The sequence below is a fragment of the Aythya marila genome (genome assembly GCF_965140915.1).
Source record: "Aythya marila genome assembly, chromosome: 6".
Taxonomy (NCBI): domain Eukaryota; kingdom Metazoa; phylum Chordata; class Aves; order Anseriformes; family Anatidae; genus Aythya; species Aythya marila.
In genome coordinates this window covers 31,133,246-31,157,387 of record NC_139047.1, presented here as the reverse complement: position 1 = coordinate 31,157,387, position 24,142 = coordinate 31,133,246, and the positions used below count along the sequence as shown (strand labels likewise).

Below are 24,142 nucleotides of genomic sequence, written 5' to 3'. Positions count from 1 at the left end.
GGTCTGTAGAGCGAGGTGACCTTGCTTTTTGTTAGAACCTATAATTGAATCTACATGTATGACCTTAATGCACTTACAAGGACTTTCAGCACCCCTGAGCACCATGTAGTCGCCTTTCCTCATAATACGTCTTTACCACCCGAAGCGCCCAGGGACACTTCACTGGTTTCTCACAGAGCCCGAACGGACTGTACCAATCTCAGCTAGACCTTCCTAAAAACATTTCTTATGCGGTGGCTGGTGGCACAGCCAGGCTCACACTGGGGTTTGGGATTGTTTTCTAGACACTGAGCCAAAAACTGGCATAGATGGGTTAGAGGAAAACAGACAAGCCAAAACATGGCCCATGTCCATGCCTTTGGACAGCAGCTGAAGATCAGAACAAGTCAGCACAAATGAATCTGTAAAGCTCCCCTTCCCCTCTTGTTTTGAAACGCAGCATGGAAAATTGAAATGATTATTTATTGTCCTTTTCTTTCTTGCAACATTATGCCAAGTGTGGGAGCTACCCCTTGCATAAGTTTTAGCCTGCAAGTTAGATTGCAGCACTTTTCCTCCCAGCTTTTTCAGTTCATACATGTTCACTGTAATTGGATGAAGCAAATCTTGTTTGAGATTTGATTGAAAAAAATAAATAAATATATATATATATATAGGTGAAACTTACGCTTATCACATAATGCAAGCCACACATTGAACTAATCAGATCAGAAGAAACAGAACCACATTCATTGTGAACCCCCACATTTATAAATACAGATTGCTTTTCAACTAATATTTTGCCATATTTGCTTTAAAAGGTACAATTTCAGTATTTCTATCAACAAATCCATAAAAAGCAGACCCTATGGCTATACCCCTGAACTTTGCAATTGAGAATACTGGGCAAAGTGTTCAAATATCCCTGCATAACCACATTACATAAAGCTACTCCACACACAGAGTTTTTTAAGTGCAAAAGTCCAGGCAGACCTGTTGCCAGTACAGAAACTAATCCCGGGCACGTGATTCCAGGAATGCTGCAGGTCATGAGTCAGACACTGATGTGCACAGCATGCTGTACACTGACCTCCCAACTCACTCACCTGGAGGAAATCATAGTAAAAGCCTTTTCCCATTATAATCTTTCCTGTATATTTTGTTTCCTATGTGCTGTACTGCTGGGCAGGGTAAAAAAGTGTGACAGCGCAGCAGGAGCTACGAAACTTTGGCACTTCAAAAAGGAAAAGCAAGAAAAGAAAGCCTTGAGAAAATGCAAAACTACCCTTACACCTGGATTTTGGCTCCAGTCTGATCAAGAATGCCCCCTACCTTTTCCTTGGAGTGGCTTTTAAGCATTCTAAGCACAACCCCCCAATATGCTGCCTGAAAAACCCTGGTTTAGCCTTTAATTTGAGGCTTTGTCATTTGACTGGGGGGAAGGCAATCAGGACAAGGCTTTGGACCACGCTGCTCAAAACATGACACCAGACACACCAAAAGTCCAGGCTGATTGTATGAAGCAATTAAAGTAGTGTTTACTATTCCCTGACAGTTAACATGTTGGACTGACCTTTCATTTACTGCTTAGTACTGAACATTAAGCCACAAAATTACTTATGCTTTGCGTTTAGTACTGGCATCAAAACTAACAGCAATAGATAGCTATTCCCCCTGCGAGACGCACGTTCCCTCCGCCAGCTGTGCCTGTACTTTTATAAGCATTGTTTTTCACATTTAACCTCAATTCCATAGGTTGCGTTCATCCCTTAACACCACCATTAGGATTTACTGGTAACACTGCTCCAAAATGTAAAAAAAAATATATGCAAAACATCCAGAGTGGTGCCATTGGTAAAATTACATCCCTTCCTTACAGGCTGGCAGAGATGAAAAGGCTGGCATGCTCACAGGTCCCCACAGCAGATCCCAGCCAGATGGCAGGAGGGAAGTACAGGAGCTACAGAGGAAAACTTGGTTTACTCTATCTCCTTCTAGCTACGTGCATCAGCCCCGTTATAAAAGGAGGCACAAGATGAATTTCTAGAGGGCCTGGCAGCTGGAATATTCTCTGAAATGGGCAAGTTCCCATTCACAGCCACAGGCTGAAGGCAGGCAGGGAGGACCTACATTTGCCATTCCCATTGGCAGCGCTCTCACAGGGCAGGGAGAGGTAAACACACCAGCAGAGCAGCTTTGCCAACATGCTTCTGAATGAACGTAGCGCTCTGACTGTAAAATTATAGTTATCTTTCACTGCAGTTTGGTCAGACACTTGGCAACACCCATGATTCTGCCTTTTCACAACAAATTTAGGATTTTGGGTCACTGCTTGCCTCGTCCAACACAAACCTGGGGCTTTTCCATTTGCCTCTGTGTTCTCTGCAGCTTCCAGTTGTAGTCCAGTCTTGCTCCAAGACGGCTGTGGGACGTACTCCTCAAATACTGATGAACCTCCCTCCCCACCCTTCCATCAGATCTGCCGAGTTTTTTTCATCACACATTTTTAAACCTTTACTTGTCACGTCTGTTTTGAGACAGGGAGGAGTGCTGTGAATACAGTCAGTGAATATCTAGCATTTAGCTCGTATTTATTAATGTTCTGGTCAGGATACAAGTATTTCATTATGGGATCTCCTGTCATCACTGTTTTTTTGTTTTGTTTTTGTTTTTCATATTCTCAAGGACTATTTAAATCTAAATCTCCATACTTATATTGAAATTACCAAGTTTATTTTCCCTTGGTTCAAATACTTCCACTACAGATTCAAAAGGGCAAATTTCCAAAATTTTCAGAGGCAGCTCAGCATGCTAACTGTGATAAAATCACTTCTGATTTGAATGTGCCTTTTTTTTTTTTTTTTTACTTCCAGAAAGGTGTTTTGTGTAACCAATATGCCAGCTCATTATTATTATATGACTGCTAATAGAAGACAATTTAATGTATTTAAAAATATATATATTATTTAAAAAATAAAAAAGAAGAAACCTTTCAAACAAGGTTGCAATTGTATTTAATGAACATTTTGCTTTTAACAGCAATTTGCCAGTTTAAACAGCATAGAGCTTACAATGCTTAATTAGTGAAGAGGTTATAGTGCTTATAAAGTTGTATCTAAAATATACCTTATTCATTCTCTATTGAACAACATTTTTAAGACAGTCTAATGGTATAATTACATGCTATACAGTAGCAGCATGTTCACACCACTACAGTTAAGGCCGTGTCAGCATTCTTGTGAACCTTTGTCAGGGTTTGAACACATCAGCCACAAAATTACAACACAGTTTGAAAAAAATGAGACATCCAAGATCTCATTCTTGTAACAACTTCAGTCAAATAAGAATAAAAAAGTAAAACACATGTAATAAAGGACTCCACCCAAATTTATTTTGGATGATTGCTGCCTTTGCAAGACGTGCTCAAAATTTCCAAAAAGAAATTTAAAAGAAGTTAGTTAAGTTGACAGCGCAGTCTAATCAGGTTTAGATGAATCTGAGTGCAAAGTGTTGTAAAGTGGGTGCCACAAACGCACAATAACCACTTCTCACATACTGCACACATTTTCACATACACAAGGCTGCTTCTGTGTAAATATTTAGACTGGCAGGTAAAAGCAGTTCCACCACCAAGTGAATAATTAAAACTATTCATCTCGAGTTGTACACACTTAACTGGTCACAATGAAAGTAAATTGTTTGCCAAGTCAGCACAGTCAGCACACTGGCTACTGAGGTACCATGTTATTTCCTACAGTTAGGATAAGAAACACCAACATCTGAATTTTTATGCCATTCATGCCTTGATAATTCAAGAGGGACTCCTCATTCCGCTCACCATGCTGAAACCATTTGTTGAAGTAAAGAAGGCAGATCAGGCCAAATACTGTACAGAAAGCACAACAGTTTCTTTCGTGGGATGCTACAGGCTGCCTAAGGAAACTCACCCTCAGTTCATGCCCAAATGGTCTCCTGACATTAATAATTTAAAGCTTTATATTGCCACGATTTGATTAAAAGAAATCTCTAGTCAGGGATTTACTTAAACATGGTCTACCTCAGTTTAGAAGAACATGGTAAAGAGTATCTGCAAATGCTTTCTTGAAACATTACCAAATGAAAATGTGCTTTAGGTGCTGAATTGCCATAGAACTGTTATAAGCTAATGAAACTGTGGAGCTGCAGAACCAAGCTCTTTACATATCACTTGCTTATTTATTGTTTCTACACTTTCCCATTCAAGAAATTTTCCTTCTTGTGACCATCATTTTTGGAAGCACTCCATTGCATACTTTTCAGACTTAAATATAGGTATAAGACTGAAAAAGAGTTGCCTATTTCAAGCTTCATGTACAACGCATATGCACATCTATTAATAAAAACTCGTCTAAACATCTATTTGTTCTTTGGACCAACTCCAGTCTCCTTAGGTGACTGTAACATTTCTTATAAACCTTTCATGGAAGATTTAAAAAGTACTTCAAGACAAACAAACAAAAAGAATACAACAGTTAAAACAACAACAGCACAGAAATGGAAAGAGGAAAAAGTAGAGCCATTCCACACCAAATTCACTGCCGGTGCCGGCTGGCTGAGTCCTCTTCAAGTCTGCTTTCTTCCTTCTTGCACAGTTTCTTTTGTCTCATGCTCTTAAAAGGGAGCTGCAAGGCCAACATAAGGGGATTCCATGTATGCTCATGAACACGGGTCACACTAAAATTCTTCTTAAGAAGGGAACCAATTTATATATGGCCTATTTCAGCTCTGTCCTATCAGACCTTCTATGCAGAGGCACCTGTAAAACAAGGATAACAGGACTTCTCTACTTCAGAAAGTTGCAATGAGAACAAATGCATTTATGAGTGCCTGGACCAAGGTCACAGAAATAAGGGCTACATCAGTACCTAAAATACAGCCTTGCCTTCTCCTGCCAATCCCTGCAAATACAACAGGGAAAAGACAAGAACAATCACAAGTAATGTTGGTAATGGAGGTCTTTCTGACACTAAATGGTAGTGGCTGATTTAGTTCAGCAGAATTAAATTTAATTAAAAAAAAAAAAAAAAAAAAAAAAAAAAAAAAAAAACCCACAACTTTTTAAAAGGGATCAACACAAGTCAGCTTAAGAAATTGTACAAGAATGACCCGAATTGTATCCTGGTACTCAATACAAGCAGTTTGAGAATTTGTCCACATCTAATGATCATCCACATAAATCCATATCTAAGCATGTATACTGGTTGTACAAGGGGGAAAAATAGTGAAGCCTCAGTTTCCATTTTCCTCAGTTTCCATTTTTACATTCTGAATATGGGAAACTGGGCATGGATCACAGACAAATATCAAGTTTCCTGCGATGAAGAATGATACAGCATGTTAATAGGCAGAAATCAGTTATTGCATCAAGGCTCACCTGTAATCCATGAATTTCTTAAAGGTATCACTAGCTATCATCATGTAAAGAGATCTTCATTCCTAACTTTGAATCCCTTGTCTTTCATTGCGCTATTAAGAACAAATTCCTCAAAACTTTCAAGATAAAGTGAAGCAGAAGTTTCAGCTACAGAAATGTAGTGCAAAAGGTTCAGTTTGGCACTGCAACATTACGGACAGACAGTAATTTATGGTAAACTTGGTTTAGATTTGAAAAAGAGAATCCTATATTTGAACCAATATTGTCAAATGTATTGCATACTATTGTAACTTCACAGTAATCAAAAAAGAGACATCAAGGTTTCTATAGAAGCAGCAATCACAGATTGCAGTAAAGTATACCACTGAAGGGAAAAAAATTGCATTTTGGCAATTTCATAGTCAAGTGTTCCTTATGCTCCTCCGACAGTCATTTGTCAGATATTTTCCTATGTAAAAGGTGCATATTGTTTCTCCTCAGTCCTCGTGAGACTTCTCTGCAATGACTTTGCATTCATACTGAAAAACACAAGTTGACAAAAACAACAATAGTCATTTACATAAATAATGAAAAAGACTATGAAGGAGAATTTTCTACAAAATGAGTGGTAAGATTGCTCATTTTACACTTCACCCAGGTAAGTTTGGTCTCCCTAGGTTCTGTGCACATGCTGTTGGCTGCAATTTCTGCCTCCGTGAGCAGCAGACTCAGGGGATGGCTTGACTTCTCCCCATACCTGGTGTTCTTATTTAGCTCCTAGTCTTAAGATGACTAAAAGAATGCAACTGAGGGTACAGAGCAAAACCATGGGCTGACTAACAGTGTTAATGGCTCAACTAACTAGATCAAAAACCAAAGATTACCAGTTACTACCTTACTCCTCCACCTCAATTCAAATAACCGATTGGTATCTCTGAAGAAAACAATGACGTGGACTATATCTACCACTAGAAGGCAGTCAATCCTCCCCTCCAAACTTACCATTGCCAGCTGCCTGCCGATGTTGCCCATAGTTATTCCACCAGCAAAAAATATACATGGCAACCAGGAACGAACATAAAGAAAATCTGGAGATGTGTATCTGGAAAAAATACATTTTTTAGCTCAATCTTGTGCAATACATAGAGACCTCCAATCACAGGAGACAAGATTTAAATAACAGGACGTGTCAACTCAAAAAGCTACTGTTATAGAAACTTAATTGCTTACAGCAAATAACAAATGAGGCTTCTTACTGATTATAAACCCGTTCGTTAAATTTAAAAAAAAAAATGCATGGTTGGTAATGGCAGCAATTTTATTGAAATAACTCCCAACTAAAAAACTTACTTACAAACACAAAGCTTTCACAAATTTATTTTACACTCCAAATTAAGTGCTGGCAGCTTTGGAAGTTGTGACAAATTCTGCCCCTTCAGTTATCTTGATTTTATTGTATAGCTTCAGGATATAACTTAGCCTTAAAGAATTAAAATACTTACTGATAAACTCCATTGTAGACCAGAAACTGTGACACCAACGTGGCCAAGAAAGCAATTCCTACTCCAAGACCAAAGCCACTTCGTGATCTATCAAATGTCCACCACAGTCCAATTGACAGTGCTGCTAATGTTAGAGACAACTGGATATTGTTGGCAAAATCCACTTTCTGGGTTAATTGTTAAGGAGAAGCTTGGAAATATCAAATACAAATGTAAAGCAGTTCTCTTAATTCCTTTTATCATATTTTGGCACAACAGATATTTTGTCTCACAATAAAAAAATACAGCACTAACTGTATCAGCTACCATATAGCTATCAGGTATAAAGAAAAAAGTTATTTCTCACTCTTACTTCAATTGCAATTATGTTTAATTTACACGCTAGTTTACATTCAGCAAAACATTAAAAAATAACGCATTCTATAGAACAAAACGTAAATAATATTAATGTGAAAGTATTCAACACTGAAATTCAGTTTTTATTAAACCTGCAATGAAATTGTGAGTTGCTTGAGATACCTTTGCAGTACCTCACCTTCTTCAAAATGTTTTGGAAATACTAACTCATCCTCACTAGTCCTTTCCAAAATAGATTATTAAAAAAGAGGCTGTCAAGTTTCATAAGCCTTAAAGAAAATTTACGGGATAACAATGTAAAACCACTGTCCTATTTTCTCACACAGGCCTGGAGAGAGACCTACAGGAAATTAGAAAAGTTCAACTAGCAAATAAATTAATTAATTACAGGATAAAAATCAATAGCATCAGAAAAAAAATGTCAAACGAACAAAACCCACACCAAATATGGCAATGTGCAGAACGAGTAATAAACTGAAAAGAAAGCTGTCTGGAGAGCTGTCAAGGAAGAAACACAGACAGTACATTAATGATATTCTGGAATATGTGTAACAGCTGTTAGAAAACTGCAAGACGGTTTGCTGCAAATAATCTGACCCATGCAGAGAGAAGCTGTCAACTCTCTTCCATTCTTAAAAGAAGTGAAGTTGTACGTGCTTACAGATCAGGTATGGTCCAAGGCTGGTGGGAACCAACCTTGGATTCCTTTTTGTAACGAATCTTTGACAAAAAAGCAAGGTTTGTCTGGGACAGCAAGAGTGACTCTGAACTTCAGCAACTCCAGCACATCTGGACATACTGCATAGGATGGCTTGCAGGAACAAAAACCATAAAATAAAAACCATTTAAAGGGACAAGTCACCTCAGTAAGAATTCAGCCAGCCCTTACATTGCTCACTTAACTTGTGCTCTTCTCCTGGAAATGAGGAGATTCAGTAGCACACAATCAGAAACTTCTTAGCGCTCCCACCCCCCAGATTTCTGGTGCTGGAGCTGACACTGAAAGAATTGATAGTTCCAGAGATGATAAGTTTTCTTTCTGATCCATTTATAAGAACCCCATTTTTACAGACAAACACATGTTTTACCTAGCAGAGGAGGCACTAGATATGACTACACAAAACCACTGAGACCATGCTGCCAGTAAGGTGCACCAATCCACATGACAAACGCCCTGTTGTGATCCAGCATGCCCCCAGCACTACCAGGTGCTTCAAAGGGGAGGAACACCAGTTTCCAGCACACTTGTGCAAGGTTGCACATGAACAGATACACAAATAGGAAGAAGATAATGTAGTGAAACACACGGAGCAACTTCTAATTGCTCTTAGTGAATGGCCACAGGAATGATAACATTCTCTGCAAAGTGCATGTGCTTCACATATACCCTGTAAGTACTTCTTGCTTCCTGGGCTGCATCAACAGAGGAGCGACCAGCAGGGAGAGAGGGAAACGTCCTCCTCTGCTCTGCCCTTGTGAGGCCCCACCTGGAGTCCTGCATCCAGCTCTGGGGCCCCCAGCACGAGAAAGATGTAGAGACTCTGTTAGAGAGGGTCCACAGGAGGTCCACAAAGTTGATCAGAGGGCTGGAACACCTCTCCTATGAAAAAAGGCTGAGAGAGCTGGGGATTTTCAGCCTGGAGAAGAGAAGGCTCCAGGGAGACCTCATTGCAGCCTTTCAGGGGCTTTTGTAAGCCCCTTTTCACTTAAAAGGGGCTTACAAAAAAAATAGAGAGCGACTCTTTGCTCAGTCAGATAAAGACAGGACAAGGCAGAATGGTTTTAAACTGAAAGAGGGGAGATTTAGATTAGATGTTAGGAGGAAATTATTCACTCAGAGGGTGGTGAGGCACTGGAACAGGCTGCCCAGAGAGGCTGTGGGTGCCAAATCTGTGGAGGTGCGTATATGGGGGGTTGGAACTAGATGATCTTTACGGTCCCTTCCAACCCAAGCTGTTCTACGGTTCTATGACTTCCCCACACTTTCAGAGATAATGAAGACTAAAAGACAAAGCCCAATATTGAGGCATTTCTAAGAAAAGCTTTTTCAGAACCAAAAAATGCGAGACTTACCACCTCCAATAACGCTATCACAGTAAGACATATTCTGCGTTTCCCTTGCAAACATGCTGCATGTTATATTTTAACAACAATTCACCATGACTATGTAAGCTTTGTTTTACTTGAAACCTATTTGTTATCGCCAATTTCATTAGAATATAGGATACAGCGCTGGCATGATTTATTCCCACAAAGACTGCTACACATCGCATTACACTGGACCATTCTCTCTTAAATTTATGTGGCTCTCCCAGATGTCTGTCCATGCATGGGTACAATAACCCAATCACAGCTGTGGAAACATGAAAGAAATAAGGCCCAAAAGTTAAAGTACTGGCAATATTTAACTAAAACAAAGACTACCCAGACAATTATTGTAACTAAAACAAACATTTTAAGCATACATGGTACAAAACACACATTGCAACAAAACAGAATTTCAAATAATTTCATTATTCAACAAAGCCCTTTATTAATCCATTATTATTGTTATAACCCATATAGCCCATTAGTTAACAAAGTTCAGCAGCATTGTCAACCACAGCAGCAGTGACGTAACAGAAGTAGTAAAACTGAGCTGATTTGAACTAAGGGCTGAGGCTCAAAGCACTCTGCACCCTACCAGAATCTGCACTCTTACAGCATAGTTCTAGAAGAACAGTAATAGCTTGCAGGCTGGCACTTCTGAAAATCCCACGTATCAAAGATGCACGTTAAAATAACAGCAAAACAAACACACCACAGTAAGGGCAAACCATCCTCTTTAATGTCAGTATTTTCTGTCTTCTCTTGTTGTTGTTACAAGCAGTCTCTGTTTGCATAACGTTTTTATTTTCTTCAGTGCTACTATAAAGGCTCACACAGAAGAAGGAAAGCCAAGAATCTGCAGTAGCTGTTGAATACTAAAAGCAAACAGGACTTTCAACCCCAGGGAACTGCTATGCTCTTTGAACACTTCTTCATAAATTTATTCTGTACTGCAGTTGCAGTGAAAAAGACTGTTACCAACACAGCTGAGGATTAACACTGCTGCTTAAAGTTAAACTGGTGCTGCAGAAGAGAGGCAGAGGCTGAGTAATTGGCGTGGACTGTAGCACCCTCAGTTTGGCATGCTGCTGGAGGTATGTTATGGCAAATGCTCTTTATTCAGACAGAGAGGAACCTGATCTCCATGATTCAGGAAAATAAATCACCAGTAAGGCTAGAGAGGAAAAAAAATCTTCCATGAGCAATTTTCTTGCCAAAGGCATTGGGCCAAACTGATGACTAATAACAGGGATGGATGAAAGGACTTCTCTGAAAGCAACCTCGATTACCACTGGTTATAAATATGCAAAACACCTTTATTCTGTTCATAATAATAAACCATACTGCAAAGAAATGTTCGTGTCACTTCTAGGAAGGCTGTCCAAGTATAAATGATAAGAAAATGGGTGAATTATCAACATGTACCATAGAGATTGCCTGTCTGTATGCTAGCAGAGGGGATAAGGAAGGTAAATGGAAAAGACTGATAATAAAAGGGAAAGAACTAGAACTTTAGCAGGTGTCACTCTGGGAAAAGCCAATTAAGTAATATCTTTAAATCAGGTGGTTTAAAAGCAAGTAGTGCAAATATCTAACAGATGACTGTATTTTACAAACAATATCCAGTCCTTCCATCAAAACCACCAACACATGAGAAGCCTTTTGACTTCCCTGTACACAGCTGCAGATGGTGTTCTCAAACAAACCAAGAGTGCCTAGGGTACAACCTGATGCAAACAGTTCACAGTTCAAACTTTACGGTGAACTTTACATGTTGCTGCTGCAAGATGGGATTCTGTTGGTTTTAACCCCCAGAGAAACCCTGAATGAGAAATAGAAAGTAGTACTGCTACAATAGTGTGAACATGGTTTTAACAGAACACAAAGTGTACTATTGGTCCTTCTGTCTCTTTTCAACCATGTCACCCTTCTCACATTGTAAGCCTCACAGACATGGGACATGCATTTTCCAAGTAATAATTACAGACAGCTACATCCACATGCTAAGAACCACAACACATTAAATCATTCCTACACAGAAAGCCATTGAAAAACTGTTGACTAACTGAACTCTGTCACAACTATAACAGTGTTCAAACCAAACTTCTCCATACATAAAAGACCATTTCTTTACCAGATGTGTTTGTCTAGACAACCACTTTAAAGTTTAAAGAAAAATCCAGAATACAGTCCAAAAAACTAATCCATGATCACAGGAAAACAAGAGAAAGAGGAGTAAAACAACCAGCAGATAAAGTAGGTATGTAACTTTGGCCATAATATGCCAAATGCATTTCCACAGTAGAACAAAACTGACGGATTCAGAGAGCTATTTCAACAAGCTATCACAAGGAAAGCATTTAGATGAGCAGGAAAAAAAGAAAAAAAAAAAAGAAAAAGAGAGGCTTAAATATTATCACCAGCACAACAGTATCAACTCAAAAACTCATTCATTGATTCTCCTCATCTCCATGCCCATGGCTAGGGGTTGATGATCTTTAAGATCCCTTTGAACCCGAAGCATTCTACGATGCTATGATTAATATCCAGAAAAGTGAGCTTCTCAATCTTATTAAAACTATCTCTGAGAAGATGCTGCATTTACTGTGCAGGTTCATTAAATCAGAATTCCTCCAGACCTCGCTGCTAAGGATATTCCCTTAGTGAAGTGTAAAATCGACCCACATGATCAACAATCTTCAAAGCCAAGTAGAAAGCCTAACTCCATCAGATTTGTACTTGATACTTGAAGATGAAAGAAATGGAAAAAGGGGTATTTTTTACTACATACAGTAGACATCTCACTTAAACTAGTTCCCAAATCACACAAAAAAGCTTCAACTCCCTACATGGTTATGGGAGAAACGAAGCATGTTCACATCATCCGACTTGAAATATGAATCTAACTGAGGTGCTCTGTTCTGTAACGGGCTTCTGCAACTGCAAACTGCATATCTGGCCTTTACTCCCTGAGACACAGTCAGGTTTCTGAACTTCACACAGCTAAAGCGATACCTCAAACTGGACTGAGGAACAAATGGAAAGCTGGACCACAAAACAGAGCATTACTGGGGGTGGTTCACTGTGCTCAAAAACAAGCTGCAGTGTGCAGAAATCTGATGTTTCCAGGCTGTTTCCTATGGGCTGCCTGTAGAGCATATTCCTGTAACCAGCCCCCAAGTTACAAGTGGCACCACCTTCCCAGAAGAAAAAGCAAAGGTTATACTCTGCTAACAATATTACAGTGTAATGAGTTAGCAGGACAATATTTTTTGGACACATGCACACTATTTGTGAAAACCCAGTGCGATCTGGATAGCAATAGCTTAGAAAAGGCAATGTGACTGAAGAGGAATTTTTATTTTCCACACCTTTCAAACAAAGCTTTTTGCAACTATAACTACCTATCCAATCTTTCATCTCCATGCCAGGCATAAATACACAACTGAACTTACCTGACGCTGTGCCACAGCAAGGTGGCACCCACCAAGCTGAGGAGAAGATGCTTGTGATCACATCAGGGGGGAAGAGAGTAACGTTTCTCTGGATCTGAAGCAAGTTTAATACTAATGCAAGAAATACGCCAATAAAAAACAGCACTATACCACGAATTACCAAATTCATGCCACGACTGGTTACAGATGAAATGTATGGACCACACTTTTTTGGTAAGGTTGGCATTGCGTCATTTTCCGCCATGACTTCTTATGCTCTCAGAGGCATCCGACAGGCTGGCTGAGGAGGATTCACTTGTAGGCAGTATTTTGACTCTCCTCAATTAGGAGATAGCCAAACCCTGAAAAATAATAAAACGACGGTGAAAAATTCAGATGTAAAAAACATTATACATAGTTCTCCTAAATAAATCAGAAATTGGGTTTTATATTTTTTTCTGAATTTTTTGAAGAGGCAATTTGTCTTTTGAGAGCGGAACCAACCACAGCTGCAAAAGTGCCTTACAAAGAAAACAGGTTTTACAAATTGCTTTATCTACTAGGAAACAAGGAAGAAAATGTGGGATAGACAGCTAGGAATGCAAAACCACAGAAATGAGAAAAATAAAACTGATATCAGATGGAAGAAAGGCTTGCTTCACAGTAACAGTAAATTTTGTCTTAATTCCCTCCTTTAAACAACTGGAGATTATGTAATTCAGAAATAAGACAGCCCTTGGTTTCAAGTTAGCCACAGGGGTTCACAGATCTTTCTTCTTGAAGAGAAGCCAGAAAACATTTCTCAACTGGAAAGTGAAATCTGAGGAATATTTTTCAGGATGGAGACAAAATTTCAGCAATCCCAGAGTGCACCAATTTGCGTAATCCCAGATAAAGAGCAAATAACTTGCTGAACCAGAAAAGTAACCCCGGTACAGAGAAAATGTTTACCAAAGGAACATTTTGTCAAAGCTACCATCCATTATTACGAACTATAATTGTAGACAGGCAGAAAAGAATCTGAGAGCAAAGGGAAAAAGGAGCTCCACCTGCCTGTGCCCTGGATGGCTTCCTACATGAATAACTCTGCAGGCACTACGTGAATGGCAGAGTTCCCATCCCAATCACTCTTTTTTAAAAAACAAAACTGTCAGTCAAGAGTCTTGTTATACACGGATTCGGTGCCACATTCGTGTATAACAACAGTTTTGATCGGCAGCTTAGCCACCTGGAACTCAAAAAAAAAAAAAAGAAAAAGAAAAAGCCCTGACATTGTTTTTAAATTTGAAACTGCCAGCTGGTGGCAGCTTCTGTAAACTCTTACTTATGGCCACGGGCACAGAAGGGGAGCCAAAACAGTGGGTGCATCCTTCCCCTTCCGCTCAGGTTCAGCGGATCCAGAGGAGGCTCTCTGAAGATGTAAGGGCAGCGCCGAGGCACCTGCCTTCCCTTTTGCTGACCAAGTGCCAAAAAGCAAGTGAAATGCATCCAGGCTAGCTAAGACACTATGGATACCTCCAGCAGCGACACAATGCCATGCTGAGGTATCCTCCAGCACTAAAAAAAAATTCCAAGAGGCAAAACAAAAGAAGATTAAAATTAAAAAAAAATGTTCTTATCACACCTAACTTCCCACTGGCAGTTTGAGGAGGCAGCAGAGCCCTCCCAAGAACACAGGATCTCTTCTATGCAGCTGCTTCTGAACAATATTTGTAATCAGGATCACGTCTTGGGGAGGCAGAGGGGAAAGACGGCAACCACAGTGCCTGGCTTCTTACTCAGCACCCTGACTCACACCAAGCATTGAGATGTCTGCATCAACACTGGCACTGCAACACTTCCCCTCCAGCAAAAAGGAGGTGCTCCAGATTTTTTTTCCCTCCTCTGGATGGCATGGCAGTAGAGGCTGGATAATACATTTAGCCTCCAGGAAAGAAAGCAGGGAATCACAAATAAATCACAACTTGAGAAACTCCTCTACAGACTGTGCCCACCTGGCGATGATAGGAGTATTCACAGTCTACAGGGGAGGTCTTAAACGGCACCAGGAACTCTAGGTCTCAACTACAAAAAACAACTCCACACAAATACTGTACCTAATGGGGAAGGGAGGGGTGTTAAACCATTAGGTCCCTTCTTAGCGTTTTTTGTTTGTTAGTTTTTGTTTTTTAAATGTGACCAGAGCTGGCAAGAAAATTTCCAGATTTGGCTCTCCTTGTACAACAAAGTTCCTACTGTAGTGTGCCTATTTAGCTGAGTTCTTCTGGGGCACTCCATATTTGTTTGTTTTTTTTTCCACCGCCATAAAGCAGTTGCTCACATCCTGTGATCTGTAACTACATTCACATCTTTCTTCTCTCCTGTTAGCAAACTCCTGTTTCTCAGTACCAGCTCCAAACCTTGCATGCCAAATTTTATCCAACATGCATCACTCTGACGCTCGATGCCATTCAGTTCTTCCTGCAGGATACCTTTGTCCTCTTTGACCCTGCAAACATTGCCCAACTTTGGGTCATCAGCAAACACCATTACTACAATTCTGTTTTGTGTATCAAGCTCATCAATTAAAATATTAAGCAAGACCAATGCAGCTCCCAATCTTTGAGGAAATCTATTAATAATTTCCCTGCAGCTATTATTTCCCCATGTTATACCATCTCTTGATATCTCCCTCTAACGAGACTCTGCTTCTTGTAATTCTTTGAATAATCTCCAACTTAATTAAGAAGCATCAGCTGTCCCACTGGGCACTACGTAAAACGTTTTACTGACGTAAAAATCGACCAGATCTTACTCTTTTTTTAAAAAAAAAAAAAAAAAAAAAAAAACCCTACAAATGTTGATGATCAAATTAAAGTCAATTTTACTCTGGCATAAACCAGTTTCAGAAAATGAAAACCATATTTACCTGATTTCGCACTGAATACACCCTTTGGCAAATACATGATACTTAACAATTAAGACTTATCAAAACATAACAGGTCTTTTCCATGCCAGGGAATTGCTTGCTGCTTTTAGACAAGCCCTGCAGCTGCAAGTCATTCAAGGCACTGCAGACTCCAGCCATGTTTTTACTATGAGGCAAACAGCCCTACCAGCACAAGGACACTTTCAGTGGCTTTATGTCAATGAATGTCTTTATAGCAAGTAATGCCAGATCTCAAATTAGTATGACGCAGTGGTTTCTGTCCTGGTTTCCCACCCTACACATGCTTTTCCCATTTATTTTATTACAGTTCCCAAATTCTGGCTGCTGACTGGCTGCTGGCATGCCAGAGAAATGGCAGAGCAGCGCAAGGTAGCCGACCAAAACTAACGTCAGGACTCTTCAGTGTCTCTGACAGCCTGGGTTTAAGGTTCCCAGGCAAGACATGCTACCTGCATATCAAAGGTATTTACTACTGCTTCCTTTAATGAAAATGGAAATTAGTATTTCCAAAGACATCAACTCTTTTTACTAGACTGGGAAGCTGGCGTACACACAGATGATTGAGACAGCCTGTCTCCTTTCAAGCCTTGTATTTTTTATGTAGGGTTTCCCTTCAGATGGAATAGTTCACACATCGAACTACAACACAACTTCTATGCCTTCATCTCTTGGGAATGAGCACTCAAAGCTGCAAAAACATACAGAAAGCTACAGGCTTGGCACTGTCACAGTCACAACTTCACTTTCCCTCTTCAGTGGCACATGGCCTCGGCCCGAGCTTTTTAACATACCAAATGTACCATGTGAGAGAACCAGATACGATTCGCAAGGCAACCATGCGATGTCTGGCCTTACGCAGAAAGTTAACAAGCAAGTTATCACTCCTGACATTTTTAAAACACTTAACTGTCTTTTAATTAGAAGATCCATCCCGCCACTGCTCCCCAGCGCTCCCCAAGCTAACGAAGAGCTCTGCTGTGCAAGTTTCACCAAACTCCTCACATCAGAAGATGTTTTGTGAACAATTTGGTGTACGGAGGGGCCAAGAGAGGAAAGATTTATTTCATTAAGACCAAGCAGGAGCTGAACGCCACGGCGAAACGAAGGGAAACCTCAGGCGGGGAACCCCGCAATGCCGAGCCCTGACCTCCCCACTTCGGCGGGCAGGCGCCGGGCACCTCAGCGGCACTGTCACCGCCGGGACACCGCCTGCGGCCACCTCGAAGCCACCGTGGCGACCGCGGGCAGCGGGCCCAGCCCCGCCGGCAGCACCCTCCGGGAGCAGGGGGAGCCTCTCCCCGCGGCAGGTTCAGCCCTGCCCGGCGGCACCGAGCCCTTGGAGAGCGGTGCCCGAGCCGCAGCCCGCAGGGCACAGCAGGGCAGGGCTGGCAGCCGGTACCAGCGGGGCCGCCCCTGCTGCCTGCGCGGCGCCGGAGCCCCAGGCACCCCGGCCGCGGCGGGGGCTCTGCGCCATCCCCGCCCCGAGGCCCCAAGGCTCCGCACGGCCTAGACCCGGCTCGGCTCGGCCCAGCTTTAGGCCGGCCCGGCCGCCCCCCTCCGCCCGGGAGTCGCCGCCGCCGCCGCCGCCCCTGGACTCACTCGGCCTCCGCCATCTTCTGCCTCCCGCGCCAGTCCCCGCCTCGCGCAGCCTCCGCAGCGCCCCGCTGGCAGGGGAGGGCCGGGCACGGCCGGGCCGGCTGCTGCTGGGGACAGGGACAGGGATAGGGACAAGGACAGGGATGGGGATAGGGACAGGGCTCTCCCTACGAAGCTCCCGGCCTCGCCCTGCCCGGCCCGCCAGGCAGAGGGGCAGCGAGCATCCCTGAGGCACCAGCGCCCTGCCCTCGAAGCATGGTGTTTGGCTACCAAAACGCGCACGCATTAAAGATCGTTTTCATGTCTAACCGTGTAATTCTTGTATTCTGTGCACTCTGCTGTCTCTTCAGGCCTGTCAGCGTCTGCACGGGTGCGTTAGGTTCAGCTGGACTTCAACGAAGCTGAAGCCGGCTGTGCCCACAAGGTTGGGGTCTGAGAATTGGGGGTAGAAGGAGGGAAAAGTGGGAAGATGGGGTTCCAGCACGCTGTCTGCCAGGCCACGATTCACAGAACATAGGGAAACAGCTGCCACCACTTCCTCTCCGAGTTTCAAAGAAAAAGGAGAAGTGAAAAGGTGAACGCTGTAAAATTAGAATTTACGTGTGCTGGCCAACAGCAACACGTGTGCTGAATAAATGAAGGAGTAACTAGTACAAAAATCAGTAGGATGCTGTTTAAACTGTACAACACTGCTCTGGAAATGGGGTTTGTTACCAAAATGAAAGGCTATAGGCAGCTCGGCTTTTTGTAACGTGCTCATGCTTCCAGCTTATGTAGTTTTAGCCATGTACACAGTGCAATATCCTTAGCAGATTTCAGTAACAGAAACACAGAAGATGAAATACTTGTTTCTCAGCTAAAACTGCTCACCTGAGTCCAGCTGTCTCAAGCACCAGATTCTGCAGAGACTTTCACATGTGCTTAACTTTATTGATTAGGGCAAAAATGACACAGCTCATTACTCCAGAAACCACATTTTCATCACCAATTTGTGGCCTTTCAGGAAGAAAGTACAACACGAAGCAGAAAACAATTTGCTTTAACCTTTCTTTACAAGTAGTAAAGGCATAACAGTATTTACTACAACAAGTAGTAAAGGCTGCTATATACATTATTAAATTCATTTATATGTTGTATATATATTCACTGTACCATTGTGTTCATTATTATTCCTCTGAACTTTTTATATTCTCATTGTGTTGATATTTAATACAATTTTTTAAACAATGCTTGTGCATTGCATTTATCCAAACTTAGTATTTCATTGCAAACACTTTGCTGAGCTATCCATATTCCAAGGCCCATTCGCAGCGATTCGCTGCAGTGCAGTTCCTGTTACAAGTCCCAAGATAATGATTGGATAGGATGAAATTTGTTACTCTATTTACTACAGCGGTATCTTTAGTGATAACTTTGGTTTCTTTGTGCTGATACGGATATGTTATGAAAAACACTTTTACCAAACATATAAACTCAAAGAAGATTGTAATAGATGTATTAAGAATAGTAAAGAAAGATTTACAGCAACAGAAACCCATTGTGGTTTATATGAGCAATGCAAGAATTTTCAAATCATTCAGCTTTGGTTTTCTTCACACAGAAACAAAATCTTGTTTTCTCAGTAACCCCTAGCGAGCTACTTGTTTGTGATTTAGATAGTTACTTTTCTGTACTTTAAGTTTGGGATCCAGAAAGACAAACAAAAGGGCATTTTAATCAAATAAAATGGTCTTCCCCGATGTCAGGTAAATTCCTTTGGACAATCACATGTCCAAGGCAGAGCAAAGCAGACCAGAATTGTCAGTCCTTATGCGAGAGCCTAAAAACAGAAATTTTGTGTACTTAAAGTATTAGAGGGGAAAGTGTGGCATAAGTGAATGGTGACTGCAAATGATTGCTGGATCTTTCTTTCTCTAGACACATATATAGTCAGGTGATGATTTGTCTGTCAATAAAATCAGGTTACTTATAGTCACGTCTATAAAATTACAATTCCAATAAAAAATAAGCTGATCATAGGAGAAACACTAGCTATATTAGTATAAGGGTATTAAAAGCAATATGTAAGAAAGTAAATAACCAGAGTTGGTATAAATCAGTGCCACTCCAAGAACCTTATTGGCATTGACAATTTATACCAGTTAAAGACTCAGTCCTTATAGCCATCTGGTTACATCGGAGGGTACAATGTCTGATGTCACAAAAGTGGGATGAGCATGAGAAGAAAGCACAGGAAAAAGTCTGAACTGGAAATTGCCAAAATAAATACATCAACAAATAGTTTTGCAAACAAAGGAGATAAACATGACCTGCAGAAAAATGTCATTTGTCCTGACTCTGACTGTAATTGCTATGAAACATCATAGGAAAAGTATCTTTTCTGGAAAGGAACACAGAGTTGTTTCATTACGCTGGCTGCAGAACAAGACAACACAGAACATTCTGGATTTAGTTTGGGGAAATAAATATTTCTGCGGATATGATACATCTGAGAATGAAAGTCTCAGCAAAGCTCATACAAAGCAGAGGAGCCTAGAGTAGCCACTTACCTACAGAAAAAGTGGAATTGTTCTAGCATCCCCAAGAGCCACTTTTAAAAACTGGTGTTGTCAAGGCCATGGTAGCTGCCTGACCCACTGGTTGTGTAAGCCAAGGCCAGCCTACCTGAGGGTGTGCACACAGCAGGGCAGTGAATGAAAGGAGACAAGACAATGGATGAGTATACTGAGAAAGAAAGTTAGAGAGACAATGAGAGAATAATAGGTAGAGCTCTACAAGTACAGCCTGCAGAGCCTGAATATTTCTGGCAATCCTTTGAGCAGTTTTCAAGAAGGCTTCATGGGAACTGCGCTGAAGGATGGCTGATGATCAACTGCAGTTTCACAACATGCAAAACCTGTCCCCTCCTCATTCCAAGTTCCAGACAACTGCATCAATACTGCTGTACTTGGGGCCTTTAGTTATCATTGGAAAAGAAGGGAAAAATAAGTAAATAAATAAATAAATTACAGATTCGTTATTTATCAAAATATTCTTCAGGAATATAAATCTCCTTCAAAGCCTCCCTGGAAGCTCTCCATGCATACAGAAGGCTTCTGGAAGGCCTTCAGAAATGAACGATTATAGTACTGGGCACATTTTCCAGCAATGCCTTTTAATTCACCAGCTGAGGCTGCTGTCTTGTCTCTTTTATTATCTGCAAAAGAAGGCGTAGTAGCCATCCTCGTTAGCACACAGCTGGGTCACAGGCAAAGATGAGAATGGCTGACAAGTCCTGCAACATATGGGAGGCTCGTTAGGCACAAAGGGGCAGTGTACTGTGAATGAGTCTGGGGTCTTGGCAAGAGCTGCAGATAAGTTCTATAAAATTGATTTTCCAATAGGGTTGGCATTTTAGAGAGGGAAGGAAAAAGAGACAGCAGCAATGTGAAACTGTCAGATCATATGCATTCTTACATATGAAAAAGGCTTGTGCTTATCTCAGGTTAGCAACAGGATGCACAATTCTAGGGCTGATATCAAAGGCATTTTTTGTTTGCTTTATTTATTTAGCCACTTGCAAAAGATGCTGGGCTGTTAGCTCCCGAGGCTAAAGTCCTTTATTTATTTACTGAAAGGTGCTGCATGGATAAATGCAGCACGAGTTTCCCTATATCAGTGTGCCAGTGTGGCTTAGCCCTGATCTGCTTTCCACACTCATTCAGTACTTGCTAAAATAGTTACCTAGGGAGTAAACGCTGCCAGCCACGGCCGTGGTTTCTGTGATATGGAGCCCAGCCCAGTCAGAAGTTTACCAAGATAACCTCATTGCATCACAAGCCAAAGACCCACAAACAGCTGTAGGACTGAAGGAATATGGCATTTAAATAAAATACAGAAAATGCAAGGTAACTGTCATCATGTTAGAATACATCCAACTATGGGATTTAGAAATTAAAGACCCCCTATCATATTATTGCAGTGCCATACAACATCTTATTCAATAGACAGACTAAACAAAACTGAATGGCCAGGACACTGAGCTTCATTAGGACACAGCTTTTTCAGGGAAGAATTCTGGTGGGAAGAACAGTAAAGAAACTGAAGATACAGAGAAGGTATACAGATGAACTCCAGTTCTAGGTGTGTGTGTATGTGTCAGAAGCGTGTCACTGGCTAAGAGTGAAAATAAGGTCAGTGCAGATGAATTAGTATATGGGAAAAGGGCAAGAAGAAAATTCATGTCAAATCAAGCTAAAAATAGATGGCTGAGTGGATGAGAAGAATGGCATAAGAAATGCAAACAGGAAAGCTGCAGTGTATGAGAATGAAAGTAGTCTTGCACAGGAAGTTAAAATGTTTTGTGAAAATGTTTTAAATATATGTGGCATTGAAGATAGAAGAAAATGTTTTCCCTATTAATATGTTTAAGGTTTGGGGGTTCACAATTTCTCTGCAGCTGTGAATTACAGATCTTCCTTTTTCTTTCTTTCTTTCTTTCTTTCTTTCTTTCTTTCTTTCTTTCTTTCTTTCTTTCTTTCTTTCTTTCTTTCTTTCTTTCTTTCTTTCTTTCTCTCTTTCTTTCTCTCTTTCTTTCTCTCTTTCTTTCTCTCTTTCTTTCTCTCTTTCTCTCTTTCTCTCTTTCTCTCTTTCTCTCTTTCTCTCTCTCTTTCTCTCTTTCTTTCTCTCTTCTTTCTCTCTTTCTTCTTTTTTTTTTTTCTTTTTTTTTTTTTTTTTTTCCTCTCCTTCTCTTGTTCTGTTTGTGGCATCTCAGATCCACAAGGAAGCTAAAGACTCTAGAAACTGTATTTGGGAAGCTCCTACCAAATACCACAAGTCTTGCTATGTCATTAGTGAGAAATTGCAATGGCAACTGCATTGGGTAACACTGAACTTATTTCAATCCGCATTAGATTTATAGAGATACAGACCTTGCATTTATGTCTAAAAAAAAAAAAAAAAAAAAAGTGGCAACAACTCATTTTAACTTATTTCGAGATATGGCAATAGCATACACCCCTATTTTGCTATTCACTGTACAAATAAAGAGAACTGGTCTACCCTTGTGGACTTAAGGGACCTTAAGTAGGTTCCTCTGCGGCTGGTAGAGAGAAATAGCACATACTGAGTGACTCTTGCTCATTTGGTGCATCTATTTTAAGTTAAAAAAAGTATCTCCTGGAGAAGGCTGCTTTTTCCCTTCACCTGTTGCTGTTGAATGGAAATTATCATAGAATCATAGAATTATGCCAAACTTCATATAGGCATGTAACTTTTAGGCCTCAGAATAAGGAGATAATGATGTTATACTGTGTAATTTGTTCAACAGCACAGGTTATCTGGGTCAGTGCTGACGAATGTTTGTATTGCAACCACTCTCAGACATAGCTGCGTTGGACAGCAATCACTGCTGGCATTGACACTGCTGGGAAGGACACATTACAGAGCAGTTTGAAAATTGTCTGTTTCTCTTAGCCAACAGAAATCTGTCCATTTACAGTGACAATTCAAAAACTGAAAGATTTTTTGTTTCCAACAAATATTTCCATCTTGTGGCAATCCACCTTCCTCTGAAGTTGACCTTTCCCTCTGAAAGTACCCAGTGCAAGATGCAAAAAACAAGCAAACCAAGAGCTCACTTAGAAACACCATTTTCCATTAAAAGTAGTTTTATGAAATATGAAATATATCCCGTCAGCCTCTGCTGATTTTGACCAGAAGTGATACAGGTGCCTTAACATGGGATTCAGGCTCCATTGTAGAAACACGTGAAGGCGTCCAGGACACCTGCATGGAGTTGGGTGATGGGACGTACAGGGCACTCACTTTCCCGAGGTGCACCTGCACCTGGGGAGGCACGCTGAGGCATCTGGAATCGTAAAATCATAGAATCGTTACAGAATAGGCCTCACTCAGGTGGTTAGTCTGAATCTCTGCAGAGCTACACGGTTTCATGCAATCAAACATCCCATCTGCTATTGTTATTAAAGGGCTCTCAGTCTGACAAAGGGGAGAGGCCCGTGCCATAGCGCATTCAAGTCTCACCCCACACTCTTGACATTGCTTTGGCCCCTCCCGGTTACGTTACCACTGGAGCATCCAGAAATTCATGAGCGGGCAGCTCCGTGCCAGGACCTCCACCAAGTGCAGGGCATTGTGTACTTGGCTCACCCACCACCTGCAGTGCCAGGTCCTAAGGCAAGAGGCAGGTTGTGCTCCGAGCACTGCTGCACTCTCCTTGGAGCTCTCCTAGCACATGACATAGAGTCCCACCAGCTTGGCCAGAAAATAACTAATTAGGCAAGGAAACTGGGATAAATGGAGCTGTAGCTAGCAAGCAACCCCATGTAGCTCCCCCTGAAGCTATAAAAAGACAAGAAAGATTAATGATTATATGACTCAGCACTACAGGGTTTTTTGAGTCATAGGATCAGAGGCAACACTAGGAAACCATGTGCTGGAGAAGCAAAGAGACAGAAGAACGCAATACAAATAATGTAAATGGAATTTGTATTCCAGAGTTCTCTGGCCTGAAAAATAGAAACCCATTTCCTCCTTATGTTTTACAATTTTGGCTATAATGTTTGTGGAAAAATAAATAAATAAATAAACAAGTATCTCTTCTGTAGAGAACCACCAGTTATTGTCAGCAATGTTTTGTTAGGCTGTCCTATATTTCTGGGCTCTCTCTTTCCTGCTTCAACTTGTCCTCTTCTGATGATCACTGGGATTTAGCCGTGTTGTTTAAGATCTGATGTTGCAACCAGAACATGAGGTATGAACATTCTTAACTTGGATTTGAATGTGACAGCAAATGGATCTGATAAGAAAATGAGCTGTACTTTCTTCTGCGTATTTTTTAAGGTGGATGATGATCTAATGGTTT

The 24,142-nt window shown here is 41.1% G+C and overlaps 1 protein-coding gene across 2 annotated transcripts; it reads right to left on the bottom strand.

The window, feature by feature from the left end:
- Positions 1-2,976: 2,976 nt before the first annotated feature.
- INSIG2 (insulin induced gene 2) lies at positions 2,977-17,405 on the bottom strand. 2 transcript variants are annotated; one of them, XM_082763280.1, is made up of 6 exons: positions 17,281-17,405; positions 12,774-13,114; positions 9,459-9,583; positions 6,874-7,040; positions 6,374-6,473; positions 2,977-5,910 (listed from the first exon to the last, which is right to left on the bottom strand). In XM_082763280.1, the coding sequence occupies exons 2-6, from the start codon at positions 13,015-13,017 to the stop codon at positions 5,869-5,871; spliced, it is 678 nt and encodes a 225-aa protein (XP_082619406.1). In that variant the 5' UTR covers positions 13,018-13,114; positions 17,281-17,405; the 3' UTR covers positions 2,977-5,868. The 2 variants fall into 2 exon arrangements, with proteins under 2 accessions (XP_082619406.1, XP_082619407.1); XM_082763281.1 differs by lacking the exon at positions 17,281-17,405 and having other exon boundaries at positions 12,934-13,073.
- Positions 17,406-24,142: the final 6,737 nt, after the last annotated feature.